General features: G+C 53.5%; 1 protein-coding gene across 6 annotated transcripts in view; it reads left to right on the top strand.

Moving 5' to 3' along the window:
- CCM2 (CCM2 scaffold protein) overlaps positions 1–23,536 on the top strand; it is a 38,332-nt gene that overhangs the window by 3,948 nt on the left and 10,848 nt on the right. The window contains exons 1-2 of one of the 6 annotated variants that reach the window (XM_074871939.1): positions 9,897–11,061; positions 12,929–22,017. The exons of 1 other annotated variant lie outside the window; for it this stretch is intronic. In XM_074871939.1, coding sequence (XP_074728040.1) covers positions 22,006–22,017 — 12 coding nt within the window. In that variant the 5' untranslated portion in view covers positions 9,897–11,061; positions 12,929–22,005. Of the gene's footprint in view, positions 1–9,896; positions 11,062–11,082; positions 22,018–23,536 lie in introns of those variants that run through there. 4 more of the 6 variants (XM_074872105.1, XM_074872188.1, XM_074872022.1 and 1 more) reach the window with 4 other exon arrangements.

Raw genomic sequence — 23,536 nt, 5'->3', positions numbered from 1 at the left:
TGATCCCAAGACTTGATGCAGCAGCCCTGACCTGATCGTCAGCCCTTTTGGGATGAGGAAATTTGTTGGGCAGGCTGTGACTCCATATGATAAAGCTCCAGCTACCGCTGTCCGGTGTGGTGGCTGGTTGCTTCGTGCCTTGCTCGAGCCAGCCTGAGGGTGTGACGAGGGGTGTTTAGCCCCTTTCTCTGATCTCTGTCCCTGTGCAGGAGTTGGAGCTGTAATCTGAAAACCTTCCTCCAGAACAACTGCAGAGTCTGCAGTCCCAAGAGGTGCAATTAGTGCTGCTGCCTTCTCCTCCACTCCTGGCATGTCCCTTGTCCCTGGGCTCACACCGCTGCTCCTCAGTGGGTGTGACTCGTGCTGGAAAAGCAGCAGAAGTTGTCCCGGTGTCTGCTGAGCTCACGAATGAGCGGGCTTGGTGCACTGCCCTGATGGGGGGGAACTGGTGCAGGAAATCAGAGGGTTGGGCTTCAGTTGCTGGAAGGTCTTGGCAGGGGTGAGGCCGGCTGCCCTTGTGCCCTGCCGTGGTGTCGATGGGCGGTGCAGCCTGGCGTGCCGGCGTGCCGCCAACGTCTTCCAGTGTGGTCGTGGTGTGGGGGGCACCTGCTGCTCTTAAAGCAGGAGCCCAGCTTCTGAGCTCCCCTCACTGACAGATCTAGCTTGAAGTGTTTGTGCTGATGAAAATAACGTGGTTTAAAGTACGTCTAGAGTCCAGCTGTGAGAGGTCCTCTCGAGACCCCTCTTACTAAGCCTCAAGGCACGTCAGGCTCCTGAAGTGGGCACAGATGGGTTGTGAATTGCTGGTTGAGGCACTGCTTTTCCTGCTCTGTGCCATAATCCAAATGCCCAGGCACTGTGGCTGCTGCGAAGCTGGGCAAGTTCAGCCACAACAGCACTTACAAGGCTGTCCTTGGCTCTCCTACTCAGAGAGCAGCCTCTGTTCTTCCTCTGTAGCTGGGACATCATTCCCCGTGTACCTTAACTGACACTTCCAGACAACAGACTCGTCCAAAGGGGCTGGTGCTTGATCTCTCTGCTGTAGAGCTTTGTGCAAGCCTAGCTGGGGCTCGTGTAGGTGAGAACAACTGAAGATCTGCAGTACAACTCTCCGACACCCTCTGGGTTTCCATTGCTTGTCCCATTAAACCTTAGTGGTCACAGTAACAGACCCCGATACTGTTCCAAATGAAGCTTGGGAAGACTCCCAAGCGCAACTCAGCGTTTCCCTAATCACACATAAAATCTCTACTTACGTTCAGCGGCTCAGGAACGAGTAAATTTGGCGTCCCCGGTCCCTCAGAAGGGATGGCCTCTGGGTTGGGAAACGGCCTTTTCATTTTGAGAGCTGTTGCATGATCTAAGTCTTCGCGGGGAAGCCGGCTGACCTGCTAGACTGGGTTTTAGCAGCTGCTCTCCTTTGAAGTGCCGGTGCTTGGCTTGCTGCGGGGCTCAGCGGGACAATCCTGTCCTTGCTGTTTCTTGGCTGCTTTTGGCCTCGGCCCAGTTACGAGATGGGAGTTGCTCTTTTTCTCTTCTCAGTGCTTCCTCCTGCATCCACAGGAAGCCAAAAATCTTCTGGAAGACAAGGAGCAGAGGCTGAATGGAGGTGGGATCACCTTGGAGGGGGGAAATGTGGAGTAAAAGCTGGCTGTGGGGGGAAAGGGGCAGGAGAGATGGGGCTCTGGTGTGCTGGCCTCAAGCAGGGCAGCTCGTCTGCCCCGCTCTGGTTGGTGGCATCTTCCTTATGCTGCTGCTGAATCTTGGCCGCTCGCCTGAAGCTTTGAATGGTTCTGGTGGACCTTGTGGTGCCACACGACTGTACTTGTCCAGCTTGCAACAAGGAGGAATTTTAAAACAGTTGCTTCAAAAATTAAGCTTAATTGTGCTCCTCAAGCGAGGTCTGTGAAAGTTGAAGTTCAGTGCAAGTCTCTCGCCTTGGAGGGGGTGGCTTAGTCCCATCAGTGCCTTACTTGGAGACCCTCACCCTCGTGTGGGGCAAAGCGAGGACCTGTGGTGTCAGGAGGGGCTGGTGGACTCTTGGAAAAATGTGTTGGTGTTGCCCTGCAGTGTGAAGCTTTGCTCCCTCCTCTCCCAGGGGTCTGGGATGCTGTTGGGGCGTTCTTCTTGCACTGTGGGTGACCTCTTCCAGCTCTGGGGTCTCAGCTGCTGGCGGTGGTGGCAACAGCAACATGGGACCCCTCCAGCAGCTCCTCTCCTAGACAGGAGATCTACACCTCCTGGCTGGCAGGCCAAGAGTGGCTGTAGATGGGTGTGGAGCTGCGGGTGGAGGTGGGTTTGGAGCGTGCTGTGCATGGTGCTTACCCTGAGGACCAGGGTTTGAGGGCTTCGCAGCAGGGCTGTGCTCATACCTCGATGACCTTGTGCCTCTTGTGGTACGTGGGATCGTCCTGAGTGTGCAATAGTTGAGTGGCCGTGGAGGTGTACTGCTGCTCCAGGCCTTGGGGTGCCGGGGAGGAAACACAGGCGTGTCTCAAACACAATGCACATCCCCAAAGTAAGGATACTGGAAGCTTGAGAGGCTGCTTCGGACCCGGCTGAACACAGGATGCCTGCCATGTTTGTGCCCTGTGGCTGTGAGGCTGCTGGGAGGGGCAGCCGTCGCTTCCCTCCACCCCAGCTCCTGCCCCGTCCTTGGCACCAGCTCCAGGGCTCATCCTCTGCCTGCCTGGCTTCCTGCACCGCCCGGCGTGTGCCGTGGTGGCAGCGGGACGGCCCTTTCCTCTGGCAGGCGGCCACTAGATAAGCGGGTCTGCTGTCAGGGCTGTGGTCTGCCTCGAGATGAGGGAGGCTGTCCCTAAAACCAGCGAGGGCTGTCAGCAGGCACCAGCATGGTGGCTGGGGACAGAGATACATTCCCAGTTTGCTTCCCTCCTCAGATCGGGGACGTACTGAGCTGGTGCCATGTCTGCAGTTGACCTTTGAGGTTCATGAGCTGCTCTGCAGACCAGGCTTGCGCCCTGTCCCGTGGCTGGTTCTCCACAGCGTGCTGTTGGGCAGCAGCGTGACTCCTTCAGCCTTGGGCTGACCCTGCTCGGGACATCGGTTCCCCCATCCTGAACTGGGAGAGGCAGCGAGCAGGTCGTCTCAATCGGCGTTAGAAACACATCCACCACGCTGACTTGCAGGGGTCTGCACGTGGCATCTCCTCGGGGCTGCTGCTTGTCTGGGCTGAGTTACACAGCCATCGCGAGCACCCTCCTGGCTTTCCCAGTCTCCCCCATCCCTGTGAGATGGGTGGATCAGAGCGTGGCATCGGGGTGGCGATACCAAAAAATGTGGTGTTTTCCTAGGCGGGAGCAGGCGAGGCTGCCGGGTACGTGCGGTGAGGAGCGCGCTGTCTGCCTTGCTCTGGGTGCTGCCTGGGCTCTGCCTCTCCTTGGCCACAAACCTGAAATGTTCTGTTCTTGTCCTCTTTTCTACCCTTGCATAATTGATGTTTTCAGTAAATGTTGCTGCCTCACTGGTGTCCCTTTTTCACATGACCAGTGCTGACCAGGATGCCTGGCAGGTTCCTGGGGTCTGATGTCCACCCCACCACAAAGACAGACTTTCTGATCCTGCCTTGGCAGGAGCTCCTGGCTCCTCCTCCCTCTTCCTGTGTGTCCTTGTGTCCTCCCTGGTGCTGGCTGGCACTGGCATGTGAATAGCAGCTGTGACTGGGGGTGAGTTCCCTGGGATGGGAGGCACCGGCGAGGACAAAGCTCTGCTTCAGAGTCACAGCAGTGTCCTGACTTCCAGCTCTAGGAAACACCTTCCAGCTGGCCATGACCTGTGTAATCGGATGCCCTGCGCTGGCTGCTCTGGCTCCCAGCAGCTACTGGGGCTGTGTTTGCTTTGTATTTGCTTTCACCTGCAAGGGTGGGCAGAAATACTTGCCCGAATAGAGCACCAGGGTGGTCTCCTCCGAGGCTGGGGAGGCAACTCTTCTGAAAGCTCCAGTTGATGCTCACATGCAGCTTAAGCACGTTGTCTTCTCCTGGCTGGTGGTGGGAAGCAGCGGGAGAACATTCTGGGTACTGCTGCTTCTCGCTGTCTGGGTGTCTCCACCCCTGCTGCTTTCCACCTCCGTGTGTATCCTGGTGGTGGCTCCTACGGGTTTTGAGGATGGAGCAGCATGAGGCAGTTGGGCTGGTGGCGAAGGGCGTTGCTGGGGGATCGTCTCTTTGGGGAGCTCCTCCAGGGCAAGTGGGCTGGGGCGTGAGAGGGGTCACTTATTTGAGGTTAAGGTTTCACAACCGTGGAAGCCGTTGGTCCCAGTTTGGACCTTCAGCCTCTGGTAAACCATCGCTGTACACCAGACTGCTGCTGTGCTGCTGAGGGCAGATTCTGCAGCAGTGCTTAATGTAACCCAGATTTTTCCTGGGTTCGCGTGCCTGCGTTGAAATAGTTTTGCTGTTGTGGGTTTTGCTCAGTACAAAATAACTCTACCATGTAATTGGGTAAATACTTGCTTTGCTGTTTGGTTAGAGAATGGCAGACAAAGCTGACGCTTCCTAAAACTGCATCACTCACACGACATGCTGCCTGGAGTAATGATACTAGCTTTCAAAAGTGTAACTTGCACTCCCTAAAACTTTCCATGACAGAAGCCCTGACCCAAGGCCTGTCTGGTTCCAGCCCCAGATAAAAGCATGAGGTATCCCTGACCCTGCAGCCCTGTTAGTTGTGTTTTGAAGAGCAACACTGAATACTCTGGGTTTAAGCCTCTGTCTCCCGTGTGTGTGTGTAACCTCCAGAAAGCAGATAATGTTTTCTGTTTCGGAGGTGCAGCCTGTTTCTGTGCTGGTGAAAGCCTGGAGCCATGCAGGAGTAGTGTTCTAGGATGAGATGGTGTTTGTTGAGCCCAGAGACCTCCTCGAACTTGCAGTTTCTGTATTTCCAGCCCAGGGACTCAGCAGGCTGGCTGAGCCGGCAGACACAAAGCTCTGCCCTGTGGGATGTGTTTCAGTGTGAGGCTTGTCTCCACGGACCCGTGGCAGGCTGCAGAGCCCCATTCTTCAGGGGTATGACCAGGAAGCCCCCAGGTTTGCTGTGGGACCACCAGGTTCATAAATCTTAAAGCGGTGACTTAGCAAGGAGTTAGAGACTCATCTCCTCACTGGTGTCAGAGCCCTAATCCCTTCCCCAGCCTGTGGCATCCTGCTCCCAGGACAGCTTTTCAGTCTTGCACATGCTTAATCTCCATTTATTTTACTTTTTGCTAAGCCGTATCAGCCTCCAGTGCCTCTTGATCCTTTCACCATAGTATTTAGTTGCAGCAAAAAAAAAAAATCAAGGGACAATGTTCTGTGCAGAACCACAGAGTTTAAGGTGGCTCCAGCACTGGGGGGTGTCAGGAGAGGTGACCGCAGGTCTCGTGATGCTCTCGGTGACTGTGGAAAAGCACTTGCCCCTCGTACTGACCAAACAAGGAAGATGTGGTATGAAGTTGTGCTCGTCCCCATACTTGATCGGCTCCGTGCCCCAGGGCTAGCGGGGTGCTTTATCTTGGCTACCGTAGTACACCACTGCATCCTCATAGGTAATCAGAACATCCTTGCAGGCCACGCAGATGGATCAGCATTGCTCTGAAACCTTGGAAACCTGGGAAGTTTTCCTTTGCCCCTTTTAGATTTGGGTACTAACACTGCAATGGCAGCTACAGTCTGTGGTGCCCAACTGCACTGGCACCTGCCTGAGGTCTTATGTGCTGGTGCTGCTGGTTGCTGCTGTCCGATGGCCTCGCTGGTGGCATCTCCTGTTCATCATCTCTGGCTTGTGCCCTCAAACACCTGCAGTAGTGATCCAACCTGATCCACACAGGTATCTTCTACCCAAAGTTAAAGTGGGAACAAGATGCTCTTGTGTAGCAGTGAGCATCCTGAGAGCTCTGTGTGACCGAGATATTAATGAAGCTTCATGAATATAGAGCAGAACAGGAACAGTCTCCTCCCCAGCCAATATGCCTGGCGAAGGGGAGTGGGTTAACACCTTTGAAACTTCACTCTGTGTCCATTTGAGTTTGTAAGTCTCCCACTGTTAGAATCCTGGAATGGTTTGTGTTGGGAGGGACCTCTAAGGGCTATCTAGTCCAACCCCCCTGCCATGAGCAGGGCCATCTTCAGCTGGATCAGGTTGCTCAGAGCCCCGTCCAACCTGGCCTGGAATGTTTCTAGGGAGGGAGCATCTACCACCTCTCTGGGCAAATGTGCAAGTGTCTCACCACGCTCATCATAAAAAAAACTTCTTTCCTATGTCTAGTGTGAATCTGCCCTCATTTAACTGAATACCTGTGTCTAGAGCGGTACCTGCAGCAGAGGAGCATGAGCGGCTGACCCAGGAGGTAGACCTCAGGGAGCAGCTTGGCACTAGCAGCAGTCAGAGAGGTGATGACAGGCTGACGGCATCGCAAGACGTGCTGCGGACACGGTCCCTGCAGCTTGGCAAATCCCCTCGGTGAGCCTGGCAGGGCTTTGGAACTGCTCAACGGGGTGAGCCAGAGATGGGATTTTAAACCGTGAGACTTGGATGAAGGAGAAAGAGCTTGAGGCCACTCAGTCAGTCTGGCTGCAGAGCTTGTGTACCCATTTGCTTTAGAAACAGCTTATTCCTCCAGGTGGAAGAGTTACAGCGTGGGGCTGTCCTTTCCTCCTCTCTGGGGACTGGGAGATGCCGTGCCAATGGGACCAGCCCAGACACCAGTGAAGGGCTTCGTGGGGAGCCTGACACATGGATTTTTAACTCATTTCACATTCTTGATCTCAGACTACAGCTGCTTCTTGCCTTAATCTTTATTTTTGGTGCCTTGCTTTTAAGACGCTAAGATTTCCCCAGAGGCAGGGTAGAACAACCAAAATTCCCCGCATCAGCTGGATTGGTATTTCCAGGGGAAGATGAGCTTCTGTAAAAGCATTGGCCCTCCTGGTGTCATTGTCTCATGGCGCCTTAAGGACAGGTAAAAGCAGAACTAGGGGTTGAAGTAAATGAGATTAGTTATGCTCTGTAGCATGAGGGGAGTTTGTGTGGTTTCCTTAACGCAGTTCTTGGTTCTGGGTGGCTGAACTGGGCAAAATGGGAGGTCTGGATCTGACCTGTAGCGGGCTGGAGGCAGCTGCTGCCTCAGGTGGGTCAGCCTGTGTATTTACAGGGCAGAGAGCACTGTAAATAAAAAAAACTGAAATAAATGAACTTTGGCAGGAAAGCAGTGAGAGGATTTATGGAAAGGGATGAAACTGCCAAGCTAATTGCTGACGCCTGAGTAGGCAGAACAGAAAGGTCAGAGCCTGGCTGACCTGCCTGCGGGCTGTGTGTAATGAGAGCTCCTGCTTCCCCCTCTGCAACCCAATTCCTCTGGGCAGGAATACCAATGGTAAAAGGATTCCTAAATCGCTGGTTTCTCAAAGTCTTGGCAAAATTTTAGGTAAATAAATCTTCTTGAGCAGTTGGCTCCTAACAGAGGCAATGTCAGGAGCCAGGCTGGTGAAGCTGTAGGCTCTGGACTCTGCTGGTGGCCGGCTCGGGAGGTTGCTGTCTTACACATGTGCCCGAGGTCGGGAAGCCTTGTCCCGCCAGAACCATCGACATGCTCACCTCGGCCAGAGGCAGCCAGCAGATCCCGCTCCTCCGGAGGGGAGCTACAGCGCGTGCAGTTGCAGAGAGGTTTTGGGTCTGCTCTGTCTGTGGCTGAGCCAGCCAAAGGGTCCTGCCCTGGCTTCTCACCTCCACCTCCCTCTTCCCACCCGCCAGCCTGCATGGGTCCTCACCGAGGCTGTGAAGCTTGCTTTTGGCATAAAAACCTTCGAGTTCTGGTCTGTGCTGTCTTGCTTTGCTTCTAAAGCTGGCTCTGGCTGTTACATGTGCAGCTCTGCTGCTCTGTCGGAGCGGGGTGAACCCTGGAGGTGGGTGGGTTGGGGGCAGCACCCCCTTGCCTTGTCACCTACCTCCAGAAATGTATGAGCAGGTCCCTGAGAGCTGTTGTCTTGCAGCGTGGCTTCTCTCTTCTTCTTTTCAAAACAGCTTTGGGAGTTTGTGCTAGCGGCACTTCTCGTGTCTGTGCTCACTGAATGGCTAAACCCCTGTGGGGGCTGCACGGGAGCCCAGCCAGGCGAGGATGGAGGGAATATCTGGTAAGCCCAGATCTTGAAAAGAGAGATTAGAGACTTCTCAAAATGTCTCTTCAAATTTAGTTTGACTTGCATAAAATTCTGCTCTACTTCATCCTGTTTTACTGGCTTTGATACTGTTCAGAAGAGAGACTTAAAAGCGGTGTTTTCCATAAAGTCCTTCAAATTCTCTGCTTAGTCTTGTCTGACTAGTATGTTTCCAGACTTGGTCACCAGCCTTTTAATAGGCTTCTCTTTGTCTCCCAAAGTACCTTTTTGTGTTTACCTAGCCAGAGGCACAATACCAAACCCTTCTAGTGTTGATGCAGTAAAGGTTCACCAAGCAGACTTTTCTTAAAGCAGGTATGTGAAGCTGTAAAACCTGGCATAGACTGTGCACTTCGTGCTGCTAGGTGTGGACAGCGGCCAAAGTGAACTTCAGGGCCTCCCTGCTTTTTGTTCTGTAACCTTTTAGGTTAGTAAAATAATTTCTTTATTAAAAAGAGGAAATGGCCACCTTTCCTGATTTAATTTGAGATGTGCAAGCTGCTCTCCAAAGAGGGTTCACAAGAGGTAGGAAATGTGGAAAAACATCCAGAGCCTGGCTGAGCTAACGTGAGGAGCTGGCAGTGGTGGGATGCTGCCTTTGTGACCCACTGTCCCAGGTGGGACCGTTGGGTCATGCCTGTCGCTGCCTCTTTGGAGGAGGAGTAGGGCTTTGAGGAGCTCAGCAGTGGGCTGAGGAGATGATCCAGTCCGTCCTCACTTGTACTGGGAGTGTAGTTACTGATCCACGTTTCTCTGATGTTGCTGGTGGGGACTGAAGGGGCCTCACTACTAAAGCAGATCTAGGGGTTTATTTTCCAAAGCACGCTTCCTGGGATCTCCTCTTAGAAGTGTTTTCCAGCTGCCAGTTATTCATGTTGCTCTTGGTTGAAAGCATTCAGGGTTCCACATCCTTTTCTTCCAGGAACCGAAAGCCGAGGCCTTGTTAGCACTGTGCTGGAGGGATTAATTAGTAACATCAGGGTATCTGCATAGCTCAGGGCTGCCTGTGCAGGCCAGGAAGGGCTGCAGGGCAATGTGGGTTTGTGTGCAGCCTGGAGAGAGGCAAAGGCTAGTCTTCTGCTGGGGTGTTGTGGAGATGTGGGTCCAGCAGTGGTGAGCAGCAGCAGTGGTCCCTGGCAGCACTACAGGCTTGGGGAGGAGTGGCTGGAGAGCTGCCAGTCAGAGAGGGACCTGGGGGGGTTGATTGACAGCCGGCTGAACAGGAGCCAGCAGTGTGCCCAGGTGGCCAAGAAGGCCAATGGCATCCTGGCTTGTATCAGCACTAGCGTGGCCAGCAGGGACAGGGAAGGGATCTCACCCCTGTACTCAGCACTGATGAGGTCGCCCCTCGATGAGTGGGTTCAGTTTTGGGCCCCTCACTCCAAAAAGGCCATCGAATGACTCGAGCGTGTCCAGAGAAGGGCAACGGAGCTGGTGCAGGGTCTGGAGCACAGGTCTGATGGGGAGCGGCTGAGGGAACTGGGGGGGTTGAGTCTGGAGAAGAGGAGGCTGAGGGGAGACCTCCTGGCCCTCTCCAAGTCCCTGAAAGGAGGGTGCAGAGAGGGGGGATGAGTCTCTTGAGCCAAGGACCCAGCGGCAGGCCAAGAGGGAATGGCCTCAAGCTGCGCCAGGGCAGGGTCAGACTGGCTCTTAGGAAGGATTTCTTTGCAGAAGGGGTTGTTGGGTGTTGGAATGGGCTGCCCAGGGCAGGGGGGGAGTCCCCATCCCTGGAGGGGTTGAAGAGTCGGGTTGACCCAGCGCTGAGGGATCTGGTGGAGTTGGGAACGGTCAGGGTGAGGTTCATGGTTGGACTGGAGGAGCTTCAAGGCTTTTTCCAACCCAGATGGTTCTGTGATTCTGTGAGCTGAGGGAAGGAGATGTGCAGCTCCTGGGGTGAGCCCCAGCACTGGAAGGAGGTGTTTGGGGTGAGGGACACCAGCATGTAGGATGTACCAGGCAACAGCTGCTGGTGGAGGTCAGGAGCTGAACACAGCTTGGCAAACGTGCCTTCTGTTCCTCTATGACATCCCACCATTGTCAGAGACCCCTTTTTTTAAGCTCTCGTGTGTGTTGGTAGGTGTGTAGCTTGGGAAGTGGGGTGTGCTGGGTGACCAGAGGGCTAAAAGGAGGTAAAATAGGAGGGGCTTGAGGACTTGCCTAGAGAAGTTGTGGCTGCCCCCTCCCTGGAAGGGTTCAAGGCCAGGTTGGACGGGGCTTTGGGCAACCTGGGCTAGTGGAACGTGTCCCTGCCCGGGGCAGGGAGGTTGGAACTGGGTGATCTTTAAGGTTCCTTCCAACCCAAACCATTCCAGGATTACAGAATCCTTGGTTGCAGTGCTGAGCTTTCAACCTTGGTAGTCACCTGAGATGCCTTGACCTGGTCTGACAGCTTGGTGCTGCCCGAAGGGGAGGGTCTAATCCCTTTCCCCCCACTGGGCGTGACAACCTGCTGGGATGGGTCCGATGGGCACGTTCCCGGGGATCTTGCTGTTAAAGATGATGACAGCCAGTGTGAATCTGGGAGCTTATGTGGTATGAGTGCAGTTTGTCAGCCAAAAGCTTTGTTTGGTAGAGAGGAACAAACAGTGGGTGTTGCAGGAGGTGCTGGGACAGCTGTGCTAGCGTGGTGGCTATATTCCATATCTCTCTTAGAAATCAGTGCCTTTTTGAGAAGAGTCTGAGAAGTCATTAATCTTGTGATGTAGTGGCTTAAAATACTGTTGGGTTTGGCAGGGTGTGCCTCCCGGGGTGTTCTGGACAGCCTGGCTGTGCAGAAAGAGCTGGTACATATTAAGAGGACAAGGAAGAATTTAACCAGTAAAAGTTGGGTTTGCCAAGTCCTCTTCAAAGATGCCACACAGTCTTGGATTTCTGGCATGAAAGGAAAAAAAGGCTGAGGTGCCTCCCTGTGAGTAAAAACTTTTTGTTGTTTACTGCTGGAAAAAATGCAACCTGTCTGAATGATGCTTGTTTCCATCCGAGGTAGATGAGCTGTGGGTCTAGACAGGCTGCAAGCTGCCTTTTGGAAGAGTTTAAATAAAGCTGGAGTTGTCCTTGAAGCTGGAGCAGGGCTGGATTTAGGACGCAGCTTGCCCTCGGGGAGCTGGATGGCACCTCAGGAGATGTTCCTTGCAGGACTGGTGCCTGATTAGAGCAGGGAAACCAGTGCTGCTGCATCTTCAGCTGGCTTCAGTCATAGAAAACAGTGGTTAAGAGATCTTTGTGTGCAGGGGGAGACTGGGTTTGGGAGGAGGTAGTTCTAGGGTGCCTTAAAATATCTTGGGAAGTCATCGTTGAGCTGTGTGGGCCCAAACCCAAGTCACCCTGTGCTAGACTCCTCGATTCTCCTCCGTGCTGTAAATCATACATACATCATATTCAGCGTGCTCTTGGGTTTGGGCGTGCTGAGGCTCTCCAGGGACATCCCTGTGTCCTCAGTGGGACTAGAGGGACAGCTACCCTGAGCAGTCATCTGGAGAACTTGAGTGGGCCGCCCAAATTAACGATCTTTGGATAGCTTCTGCTGGAGATACGCAGGGCTTAATGCCCTGCCCTTTAGCTGCACAGCTTGACACGATGGTACGCTGGGCACCTCTGTGGGTTTCCTTGGGTGGCTCTGATGGGGAAAGGCAGCTCAGGAATCTTCTCCCACAGCCGGCTCCCTGGCCACCGGCCTGGTACGCGCCTGGATGAGCAGTTGGGCAAAGGTGGTGTCTGATTGCGGAGGGGGCTTTTGCTGCGTGGGTATTGCAAACCACCTTTCCTCTAAGGAATCCTGAAGGAGCTGGTGCTGCTTCGCATCCTTTTGTTTTTATGGGAGGAGGAGGAGGAGGTCCCTTTGTGCTCCCAGCACGATGTGCAGTCTGTGTCCTGAGGGGGGGGAAAGGACTTGAAGGTGCATAAGCTGCAAATGTCATTCTTAATGCAGGGATTTTGGCTCCTTGGACTGACAAAAATTAGTAGTGACACATCCCAGAAAACATGCTAAAACAAACCAGAGCTTATTTCCTACTGCCAGAAACCTCCTCAGATCCTTTATCTGACAGTCTAGACTAAAACCTGCCTGGCAGTTTATGTCTACGCCAAGTCAATGCAAAGCATGTTTCCCAGTGAAGTGATCCTCTCAGCAGCCAGCCATAAACTTCACGATTGCAGGTCTGGGTGTTTCACCTTTCCTCTTTCAAGTATGCAAAGAATGGGAATAATCTTCTGAAAGCTGGAGCTAATGTGGCTGTGCTGGAGGATGGGCCTCCAGCTTGGTTGGGCACAAGGGAACTTAGACATCCCCGTGGCCGCTGCTTCCTTCCCTCCCCTGGCTCCTGGGTCTTTGGGCTTGGAGCAGTCGGTGTTACCAAATGCTCGGTTTGTGCACTGCATTGAGGCTGAGCAGTCTTTTAGTTACCTCAGTGAGGAGTTGGGTGGCTTTTGTAGGCTGTGCAAGACTAAAGCCTTGTGTCAAACGCTCTTGAGCTTTGGGATAATCAGGTGACCTGCTTCTAGCTGCTGTAACAAGAGTGTACTTTGCTGGCATAGCTCGTGACAGACCTCTGCAGGCTTTCTGTGTTGGTTTGCTGCCATACAAGTTTGACTGTCCTGCCCAAACCCCTCAATCCTCTGATCCTCACTCCCAAAGCTTCTTTCCTTGGTGGTGGGAGATGTCCTCCTTCCCCTAAACCTTGCTTTTGTGTTCACCTGCGCTGCAGACTCTTGTAAGGTGAATCCACTGCCTTGGCTGTCTGTAGAAGATGCCAAAAGGCTGCATGGTCTGTTTTTAGGCCAAAAACTTCTTGGATGCTTTCCTCGGCATCTGTGGAACCAAAGCTATCTGACTTACTGGGGTCTTGGGTGGCCTACAACTGGGAAGAGACTTCAAAGGAAAACCACCAGTAAGCTAGAACTTCACCTTATCTGTGACTGCCTGGTGACTGTGTCTGTGCCCTGACCTCCCCATGGTGCCCATCTACCTCCTGGACCCTGCTGCACGAGTGGCCTTTCACATCTGCTTCCAAGGTTTGAAGAGGCAGTTGGGCTGGGGATTGTGGTCTTCCCCTCCTTAAAATCATCTCTGCAACTGTCTGGGAACACTAGGAAGTGAGATGACACATGTGGTCTCAGGGGGATGGTTGTACCGAAGCATTGACTGATGCTGATGGATCTGCAAGAGTTGTCTACGTGGACGAAGGACCGTGAGTAGCGACGGTGCTCTGGGAAGGCCCACGGACTGCAAACCTGTGCGGCGCTCATGGGTCCTGGGGTGATGCCAGCCAGGAGAATTATGATGTCGTGGCTATTACAGAAGCACGGTGGGATGTCTCCCATGACTGGACTGCATCAACTGATGGCTACAAGCTCTTTAGGAGGGACAGACAAGGAAGGAGAGGTGGTGCAGTGGCGCTGTATGTTAGGGACTGTTGTGATTGCTTTAAGCACAAGTGTAGTGAAGACAGGGGGGAGTGTCTTTGCGTTAGAATCAGGGGGAAGGCCAACAGGGCGGATGTTGTAGTGGGAGCCTACTATAGGCCACCCACCCAGGACAGAGAGGGGGATGAAATATTCTATAGGCACTTAGGAGAAATCTCACGATCGCTTGTTCTTGTGGGAGACTTTGACTTCCCAGACATCTGCTGGAAATACAACACAGCAGATCTCTGAATTTTGACAGGACCTTATGGAAACTGTTGAAAAACAGTAACTCTTCCTCCAAAACCTGTGCCGATAAGGCTGCAAATAAGCTGATCTTGCCACCCTTTTCTCCCACAAATATCAGCAAATGCTAAAGGTGAAAGGTGTAGCTGATACTGACGCCGTGCCCCGTGAAGACCCTCCTCTGGCCAGCTCTTTCTAGGTGCTGCTGGTAGAAGGCTGCTTCCCACCACTAAGACCCCTCAAGATCAACCTATGTCAGAGGGGAGAGGCAGTGAGGATGTGCCGGGTCTGGATCGCCTGGGCAAGAAGGTGTCAATTTCTTATCTCTTGTTTGCAGGGTTTAAATTAAGCCTAGAATTTAAGCTCTGTCCAGTCCTGCAGACATGGATTCCTGAAATCAGGAAAGGAGGCAGCAAGAGGTTAAGTCAAGCCCATGAGCTGTTATTTCATGATATCATGAGCTGCTCATGCTGTGATACAGAACAGCCTGGGCTAAAGCCTAGCTTAGGAAGGATCCTCAGCAAACTGCTAAGTGAGGTCAGCGTGAGCACCCTGCGTGTCTCTGCCTCCAGCCTCTTGCTCCAGATGCATCAGCTCAGCCTGGCTCGGCCGCGCACCCGGAGATGAAAACTGTGGGTGGAGGGTTGAGCTGGGCGGTAGAAGTCTCTTTGGGAGGAGGAACAAGGCTCTCCTAAAAATAGCCAGGGAAAATTGCTTTCCTCTTGTCTTAGAGGAAAATCCTGTCAGGGCGCCTGGAGCCCGGCTTAGCTGGCAAGGTGGTCTGAAATGTGAAAACACGGAGCTGAGCCTTGTTTTGGAAGTGGATTTTGTGCAACTGTTGCCTTTAGTCTTGAGCTGCTGCATTGTTTGGGGTTTTTTAAGACTGACTTGGGTGCCAGCTCACTCTTTTTAGGAAAATTGTGTCTCTACATTACTTGGATTTAATAACATGTTTCTTTGAAGGAGCGGCTTTGAAATCAAACACAGTGTTTGACTGAAATATAAATTTTTCATTTATTTCACTGATCCCACCAGTGAGTGTCAGCTCTGCATCAGTCTGCTTGGAGCTGGGGAGGAGTGAAAGGTCCTGGGGCCAGCAGGGACCCCTTGCTCCTGTCTCTGATTCAGCCCAGGGGAGATAAAGCTGGGTTTTGTGGAGCCACGTGAGGACCTGAAGCAACTGTCCCTCCAGAAAACTGCTGGGCAGGGTGGCAGGATCTCCTCTGGAGGCTTCCCTGCAAGCTGGTCAAAATGGTCTCTGAGAAGATCCATGTGCTGGCTGGGTCAGAGGAAAGTGGCCTGACTTAGAAGGGGGACAGATGACTAACAAATGGAGCTGGAAAACCTCCTGCAGGGTGGGGTGAGGAGGGACAGGGACCTCGACCAAAACCCTTCATGCCCTGGTGAGCACAAAGCTATTTATAGCTGGCACTAAAATGCAAAAGTTACATGTTATCTGCTCCACGGGCAACGCTGCAAGAGCTCTGTAGCCTCCTTGTCGAAGGAATCGAGCTTTATCCTTCAGGAGAAGTCCTGACCCCTGTCGTCTCAGACGTTCAGCTCCTCAGGGAGAGCAGGGGATGCCGCTACAGCCACCCTTTCTGGTGGTCACCGTGCCGGGCTTGTGCTGGAGAAGCCACGTGAAGCTGAGATGCAGCCTCACGCAAAGCTGAGCATGGTTGGCTCTGCCAGTCCCAGGAGCAGAGTTGTCTAAGATGACTCTTCAGCAAGACGTAGGAATAGCTGCAGGTCCCCAGGTGATCCTTGGCATCCTCCTGGCTTAGATGTTCTTCACTGTCAGCTTCAGGCCCAGGTAGGCCCTCACCCATGAGGCTGAAGTCTGCAGCAGCCATGGGCACTTTGCTGTCTGGATGACACCCTGAGGATGGGATGTGCTCTGCTCGCTTTGCACATCACCAGAGGAACCTTCTGGATGTTGTTTCTCCCTCCACATGCAAAGCTGGGCTGATGCAGATGCATTTCAAAACGCCGTTCTGGCCAGCCTGCTGCTGGATGCACTTCGAAGGTCCCTTTCTCCAACAACCTCATCCTGGCAGACATCAGTGGAGCTCTGCACGGTGAGACGAAGCCAAGGACTCTTTGCAGTGTCCATGTGCCATATTGGGGTGCAGGCGGTGCAGATCTGGCTTCAACACCCTCCTGGTGCCGAAGGGGAAGGGTCTATGGCAATAGCCGTGGCTTTGCAGAGGGACAGGAGCTAGCAGAGAGTGGCATCCTGCCCTGCAATGCCTGGCCTCCTGCTCACAGCCTTGGCAGCCTGCCCGCAGCTTTCATCTTGATTAATTTTTGACTCCATGCCTGGCGTCATTATCCAGAGCCCCCCTCTTAAATCCTTGCTGTAGCGTTATGCTAAAGCTGATAAAAAGCTGAAGCCGTTCTTAGCTCTTGCCTTCAAAAAGGAATCCCTTGAATAATGGTTTGATTGAATGTTTTAGCATCCAGATATCTTTGTGGGGAGGAGAGCAGCTCTTCTGCAGCCATGTCGGCGTGCCAAGAACCTGGAGCTGCCCTGTCTGGAGTTCCTCAAGCTGAATGTCAACACACCCTCATCTAGCTGCACCTCCCATGTGAATAAGTCCCCAACACCAGTTAACCACTTTATCACATGCTTCCTGTTGACAAAAATGGGAGGAAAGTGGAATAAAAGGCCTTTGGGAAGATGTTGCTGGCCAGTGCGCTGCGGTGTTGATGCTCTGAACCCAGCAGCAGGATGAGGAGGAAGCAGTAAGGGGCGTGTAATGGGAATGTGGCCCATGGGTGGTCTTCAGTCCAGATACCGCATGGAACTTCAAGGGGGTTTCCAAGCCAGCTCTGTGCTTCCTGCGGAGTTGCTGAGCTCTCCATGTGCAGTGGTGGGGTCTGAGTGATGCTTTTGGGGTGGTGGGGACCATCCCATCTTCCTGAAAGCATGTCAGCACCAAATGACGTTTGTCCAGCCTTGCATCCCTGCTCAGAAACCCAGGGTGACTCAAACACAACTGAGAAACTGCTTGGCTCTGTTGCATGCATTGCGGAGCTGCTTGTGGAGCATGGATTTTGGGTTGTAGAAGACAGTTGAGGGTGGCGTCCTGAGTGGCTCAGTTCTCTGCACAGCAAGGGCAGGAGCAATCTCCTTGACCATCCCCCTGCAAGTCCAAATACGTAGGTGGGGAAGAGCTTGACTACTGCCCAAGTCAAAGTAAACCTAATTCCAGGGACGGGATGATCTAGAAGAGGTCACATCTACTTCAGTGCCCATAGCTGTTCCTGGTACTTGGTTGTGTCCTTTTGCTTTGTTCTAGTCCAGGACCAGAGAAGTTCTTGGTGGGCACCAAGGTGAGCGTGAGGCAGGAACACATCCTTGGTGGCAGGGATGGCCACCAGCCAGGAGGTGATCCCCTGGAGTACTGGGCTTCCAGTACAAGAGATGGGGATGTACTGGAGTGAGTCCAGCAAAGGGTGAAGGGCCTGGAGCATCTTTTGTATGAGGAAAGGCTGAGAGAGCTGGGACTGTTCAGCCTGGAGAATGCTCAAGGGGATCTTATTAATGAGTATAAATGCTTCATGGTGGGAGTGAAGAAAAGGAGGAAGGTGTGGGCTCTTCCCACTGTCAGGACAACTGAAACACAGGGACTTGTGTTCAAACATCATAAACTTCAGCATGAGGATAGTCAAATGCTGGACAGGCTGCCCTGGAGGCCACAGGTTCTCCATCCTTGGACTGAACATGGCCCTGACCATGCCCCCCCTGCCCCAGCTTCCCCCCGGTACTCCTGGCCAAGTCTCTGCCCCTAAACGTGGCCATACAAACCTGGTGTGAAGGATGGAGGGGCAGGAAAAGGCAGCAGCTATGGGCTGTGAAAGGGCTCTAGCCAGGTCCCCAGGCACCAGGGGGGCATTTGCTGGTTTAAAATGTTTTTTCAGAAGCTGCTGCTGTAACCCCGTCACCGCCAGATCAGGAGGGGAGCTGGTGTTTTATTGCCTGAGCAACTTGGCGTTGCTCTGAAGGGCTGGAGAGAACCCCTGAGTAATTCACCACCTGGACGGGGACCTGGCTCGGTCAGGCAGAGCAAAACAAGGCTGTTGCAGCTTCCTTCTGCCAAGAGGCTGAGGAATAGGAAGTCATTTGGAAATAAACCTCCGCTCGGCATCAGGATGTACCTGTGGCGACTTGCAGCTTTGTGTTTGTGTTGAGGTGGCGTGAAGGAATGGCAAATGCAAGGTTGGTGTAAAACCAGGCTATTTTCTGCTTTCTGCCTGGGTTTCCCTGGGGGCTCAGCCCTGAACCAGCCCCCCCCCCCGCCCAGTCCCGCTTGCATTGCAGCGCTTCTCTGTGGAGCAAAGAAATGTAAATAATAAACCCTTCTTTTGGCAGGGCTGTGCACTTGCAGCTTTACTTTAAGGATACTCAGTACAGGCTCGTCGCGTGTCTGGCTTTCCCAGGTCGTCATTCCCAGGCGTTCTCGTCACCCTCGGCTCCTGGAGTGCGGTGGCTGGTGCTGCGGAGCCTGGCCTGGGCTCAAGCTCTGTGCAGGCAAAGCTGGACCTACAGACCTGGTGTTTTTGTGGCGTTGCCACGATGGAGGCTGGTTGGAGTTTATTTTTTTAACAGCCAAGTCTTCCCTAAACATGCTGAATGTGTTTTTTCTTGCTTGGTTTCACATTTCATTATTACAGGCACCTCCTGTGACTTCTTGTCCTTCCACACATGCCGCTGTGCTCCTTTTCTTCATTTCCTCTGCTGGCAATAACCTGACCCAGAGCCCCTTGGGGCTTGGTTAATTATTTCACCCACTGCTGTATCACGTGCTCCCTTTGTGCAGATGCTTCCTCCACTAAGCGCAGCCTTCGCGGGATCCGTACGCTCGAGGTTGGCTTTCTGATCCTCTCGGAAGCAGAGCCTGTTTCCTGGGATGCTGCTGGCAGCTCTCTGGGGGAGCACTCTGGCTTTGCCCGAAGCCAGCATGCCCTGTGTCCCTTTAGGAACAGGATAACTGGATTTGGGAGGCGGGCTGTCCCTGGGGACACGAAGCATGCTGGCCAGCAGCAGCCCTGGGTGGCCAGTTAGAGCTCAGGTTCCCTTAATCTCCACACAGATGTGCTGGGGGAGAATTAGCCTTACAAATTTGCATTTGAGATAATCCACTCCAGGGGATTAAGAAGCCGTTTCTGCTGCGAAGACGAGGGATGCTCTTTCTCCTTTGTGTTCAGCTCAAAGGGTTGAACGTATTTAAAGGGGCTGTCCAGGAACCTCATTGACTTTTGGATGGATACAAGCAGTGTGTCCCCGTGTAAAAGCAGCCCAGACTCCAGCACCGGTGGCTGACAAGCACTACACTAGTACCAGCTTCATCCCCTGTGAAATGCAGCCCCTGTGCCGTGGTGTTGCTCAGCAGCGTGAAAGCTGGTTGGCACCTCCTGCCTGCACTCAGTCCCAGAGATGTGTTTTCCAGGAGCTTCTGAGGCATGGGAGAAGGGCTTGGTCTGCACTGTGGTCTGGTGTTGAGTCGATTAGGGTTTAATTCCTGGCTTTGCCACCACCCCCTGGTAGAAGGTGAAGGAAGAAGGGCTGCCAGACAGCCTCCAGTAACAAACCCCCTCCCAGGAATTTTCCAAATGCTCCAGCTGCAATAATAAGGATCTAGATGAAGTGTAAATCCTCCCTTTTCCCAAAAATGGCTTTCTTGGGATTTCTGAGACCCAAGTGGGAGCTGCGTACAGGATGTGCTGCTGGCCAGGGCTTGCAGGGGAGGGGTGAGCAAACCCTGATGAAGTGGGTGCTGCTCACGATCCAGGGGACTCTGATTTTTTTTTTTTTTTTTTTTTTTTTTTTTATTCCCAGCAGCACAGGGAAGGTCATCCTACCTCTAATGTGACCGGGGCCTGCTGTGCTTACACTGCGAGAGCCCCAGTCTTGCTGGGGGCTGCTTATGTAAGGCACCAAATAAAGTAATTTTTTGAAGTCTCGGTGTTGTGAGATGCGGGGGGAGCGTGGAGAGCTGCCAGCGTGTGGTCTTAATGAGGTTGCAAACTCCTTTGATTTAACTCCTCCCAGCCCCAGTCACCTCAAGAGCTTTCGAGGGGAGGAGAACATGGAGCCTCCTGCTCAAACAGCCTCTTGAAGGTTTGATCAGGGGTCAGGCTGGCTTCCCTGAGATTAGTACTGGCTTAACAACCTCCCCTGGCCTGTCCTGCACCCTGGGCTTTCTGCAGAGCAGGACGGCACCAGGTTTTGCTGCTGCAAGTGGCACCAGCCCTTGCAGGGAGTCGTCTCTGCCACCTCACACCTCACCGGTGGCCTGAGAGGTGGATAGTTGCAGGCAAGTCCTGACGTAGCCAGTGGGGTTGGTGAAACTCCTGTTAATGCATTTTATTGGCCCCGGACAGGAGAAATGGCATCAGAGGGACGAATCATCCCGACACAGAGGGAAGCTTGGGATGATGAGGGGTTCTCTGGGCTGTGCCGTGTTTCCATCTCTCTCCTGATGGCTCGTGGCTGTGTCCAACCTAGGCTGGGGGCTTAAGTCTGGGCTTTTTCCTGAGGGTTTGTCCTGTTTCCATTGACTTTGCAGCTCCTGGAGCAGGAGCAGGTGATGTGGCCAAGGGGACCTGTTGCACCTGGGCCACTAAATCTGAGGAGGGGCTGGCCATGGCCAGGAGTGTCCCTGGAGCCTGGTGGCAGCTGGTCCTTGGCACTCACCAGAGCCATGTGCCCTGGTGGGTTTTTGGGGGACGCTAGTGGGGCACTCTTCACCCTGGTTCCTTGCCAGCGTTCCGTATTCACACGTATGTGAACGTACATTGGGTGAGCTGGGTCTCCCCAAAATGCCCAACCAAAGCCCCTCTGCCATTCACAGAGCCCCCTCCCCTGCCCGATGGCGTGCCTTTCCCTGTCAGACTGGCCTGGCAGGCTAAACCCAGCCGTGAGATGCTCTCTCTCAATTAGTCAAGTCTCAAATGCTTCATTAAGTGGATAAAATGACTGTTTTCCTCCTGAATTTGGGAGCCATCAGCAGCAGGAGGCCCAGAGGAGTGACTGCGTTGGTCTGTGTCCTCTGTTGGGAGCTGCAGCTCTCCACAAAATGCCAAATCCAACAAGATGTTCATGTAACCTCCTGACTTCAAGGTGTAAGAGAGACCTGCAGGCAGGTGGGCTGGGAAATCACCTTCAGGGATTGCAGTTGTGGGTAAAGAGCGGGGAAAAAAGAAAACAAGCTTCTATTTTATGGGTTTTAAGGAGAAAGGGGATCCTCCTCTCCCCAGACCTACTAACTAGGCAGCGTGCTGGAGGGGTTTGCTTGTGTCCTAAGGTGGGAATCCACTCGGTGCAAGCGCCGAGGGGCTGCGGGTGGCTGGCAGCCGGGCAGGTCTTCAGGTGCTTTTTCTCCAGCCGACCTTCTTGTCTCTGCTCAATGGGTGGATTTCATCAGGGAAATCACCACCTTCGCCTTTTTAATTTGATTCTCCATCTGTGAAATTAGCAACTTGTTTTTGTTAAGCCTCTGAGCCTGAGTCTTGAGCTCACGTTTGAGCCCAGCAAGGCTCGCTTGAACACTTTGTGCTCTCCCAAAGTGCCTCCTGGGAGGCTGTGACTCAGGCAGGGAGCTCTTAACCTCATTCCCAAGCTTTGCTTTTTCAAACATGAGACTTAAGGACTTGAAATACAGGCCCTGAAAAAGTTTTTCAGCCCTTGGTCTCAGTAGATGTTGGAGAACAAAATAGCTCTGAAACTCAGAGGAGAAGCCAGGGTTAAAATCTCCCGTGGGATGGGGATATTTCCATGCTGGGTGCAAGTCCAGGCTGTAGTGGCAAAGGCTGTCGGGGAGTTTCCAGGGGTTTAGGGGTGCAGGAGGTGGGACCTCATGGCCACGAGCCAGGCATGGGATCGAGCTTTGCAAAATGGGCTTCTGCGCCTCACCTCGCCTCGCGCCCGGCCCCGTTGCTGCCAAACCTTGCTGATTCTTAACCAACAATTTTATTTTGTCGCTGTTGCTGCGCAGAACAGAAGGAAACTGTGGTTATTGCACTTCCTGGCCGCGAATGAAAGCTCACGGGTTTGCCAGCCCTTCGGCACAGGCCACGCGCTTCGGAAGCCCCTGAGGCGAGGGTAGCAGCTCCTCTCCCCCCACGGGAGGTGCTTTCGGTGAGCCACCAAAGGCTCCGCGCCGGCACGGTTTGGCTCTGCTCTCCGTAGCCGGGCACTTCAATGGAGAACGAGGTAGGTGCTAGTTTTATATCAGTTCCCAGAAATGCAGAAGCTGTTGTTTCACGTTGTGTCACGCCGCGTGATGCCTCCGCCTTGGATCTGGGCTCCCCAAATCCTCCTTCAGGGCTCGTGGGCTGCCTGCATCCTCGAGGGGCAAGCGGGAGTTTCTTCAGGTTTGCTCCATACGGATTGGGCCAGATCCAGCAGCCTCAGCACAGGGAAGTGTAAGCGAGATGGAGCTGCCAGACCCCGGCTGGTGGAGGGGAAGTGTCTGGGGAACCGTTGCGGTACAACCCTGACGCCGGTGCCAGATTTCTGCATCTCTCTGCTTTGAATCCTAAAAGTTGCTGGTGGGACGGCAGCTTTACACACCGGCAGCCAAGGTTTGGGGTTGGACACCCTCGTAGTTGGGGTGCCAGAGCTGGAGTCGAGTCCCACACTCCCATCTTAGCAAACAGACCTGTTGCGTTCAGGATTTTCTTCTGTCTGGAACCAGGAATGGTCCCACCTCCTGGGTTGCGCAGCACGGGGTGATGCTCCATTTCGGGAGCCGAGCTGAAGGGAGCGACACCGTCCCTAAAATCTGCAGTGCTTGGCCGTGCTGGTCCTGCTGCTGCAAAGGCAGAGCTGTTTCACGAGGCCAGCATTGTGTAGCTGTGTTTTCTGTCCCTTTTTGTCCTATAAACTCTCTTTTATTTTTATCTCCCTGGTCCAAGGGATGTTTTTCAAGGCTGGGCTGTCCCCAACGTCCTTGTGGTGCCTGACTCATTCTGGGAGCTGGGAAATACTATTCCTGTCACAAGTGGGGTCCCCCAGGGATCAATACTGGGCTCAGTGCTGTTTAATCTCTTCATAAGTGATCTGGATGATGGGATCAAGTGTCCCCTGATGAAGTTTGCTGACAGTACCAAACTGGGTGGGGAAGTGGACACTGGGAAGGGAGAGCCACCCTGCAGGAAGGCCTGGGCAGGCTGGAAGAGTGGGCTGACAAGAACCTTCTGACGTTCAGCAAGGACAAGGTCTGGCACCTGGGAAAACATCATCCAGGAGTGCAGCACAGGCTGGGATCTACCCAGCTGGGGAGCGGCTCTGTGGAAAGGGACCTGGGAGTCCTGGGGAACAACCAGCTCAACATGAGTGAACAGTGTGCTGCTGTGGCAAAGAAAGCCAACGGGATGCTGGGTTGTATAGAGGGCATTGCCCACAGAGATAAAGAAGTCATCGTCCTACTCTACTCAGTGCTTGTCAGGCCACACCTGGAATATTGTGTTCAGTTCTAGTCCCTGCTGTGCAAAAAAAGTTGGAGAGAGCCCAGAGGAGGGCCACAGAGATGATCGAGGGACCAGGCAGCCTGCCATGTGAGGAAAGGCTGAGACATCTGGGTTTGTCCAGCCTTGAGAAGAGAAGGCTTAGGGAGACCTTATCTCCATGTTCAGTATTTAAAGGGTGGCTACAAAGCAGATGGAGACTGCCTTTTTATAAGGAGTCCCGTGGAAAAGACAAGGGCCAGTGGGTACAAGTTACTCCTGGG

This window comes from Strix uralensis, chromosome 1 (assembly GCF_047716275.1).
Source record: "Strix uralensis isolate ZFMK-TIS-50842 chromosome 1, bStrUra1, whole genome shotgun sequence".
NCBI lineage: Eukaryota > Metazoa > Chordata > Aves > Strigiformes > Strigidae > Strix > Strix uralensis.
Note: the sequence above shows the minus strand (reverse complement) of the source record. Positions and strands in the feature narration are given on the sequence as shown.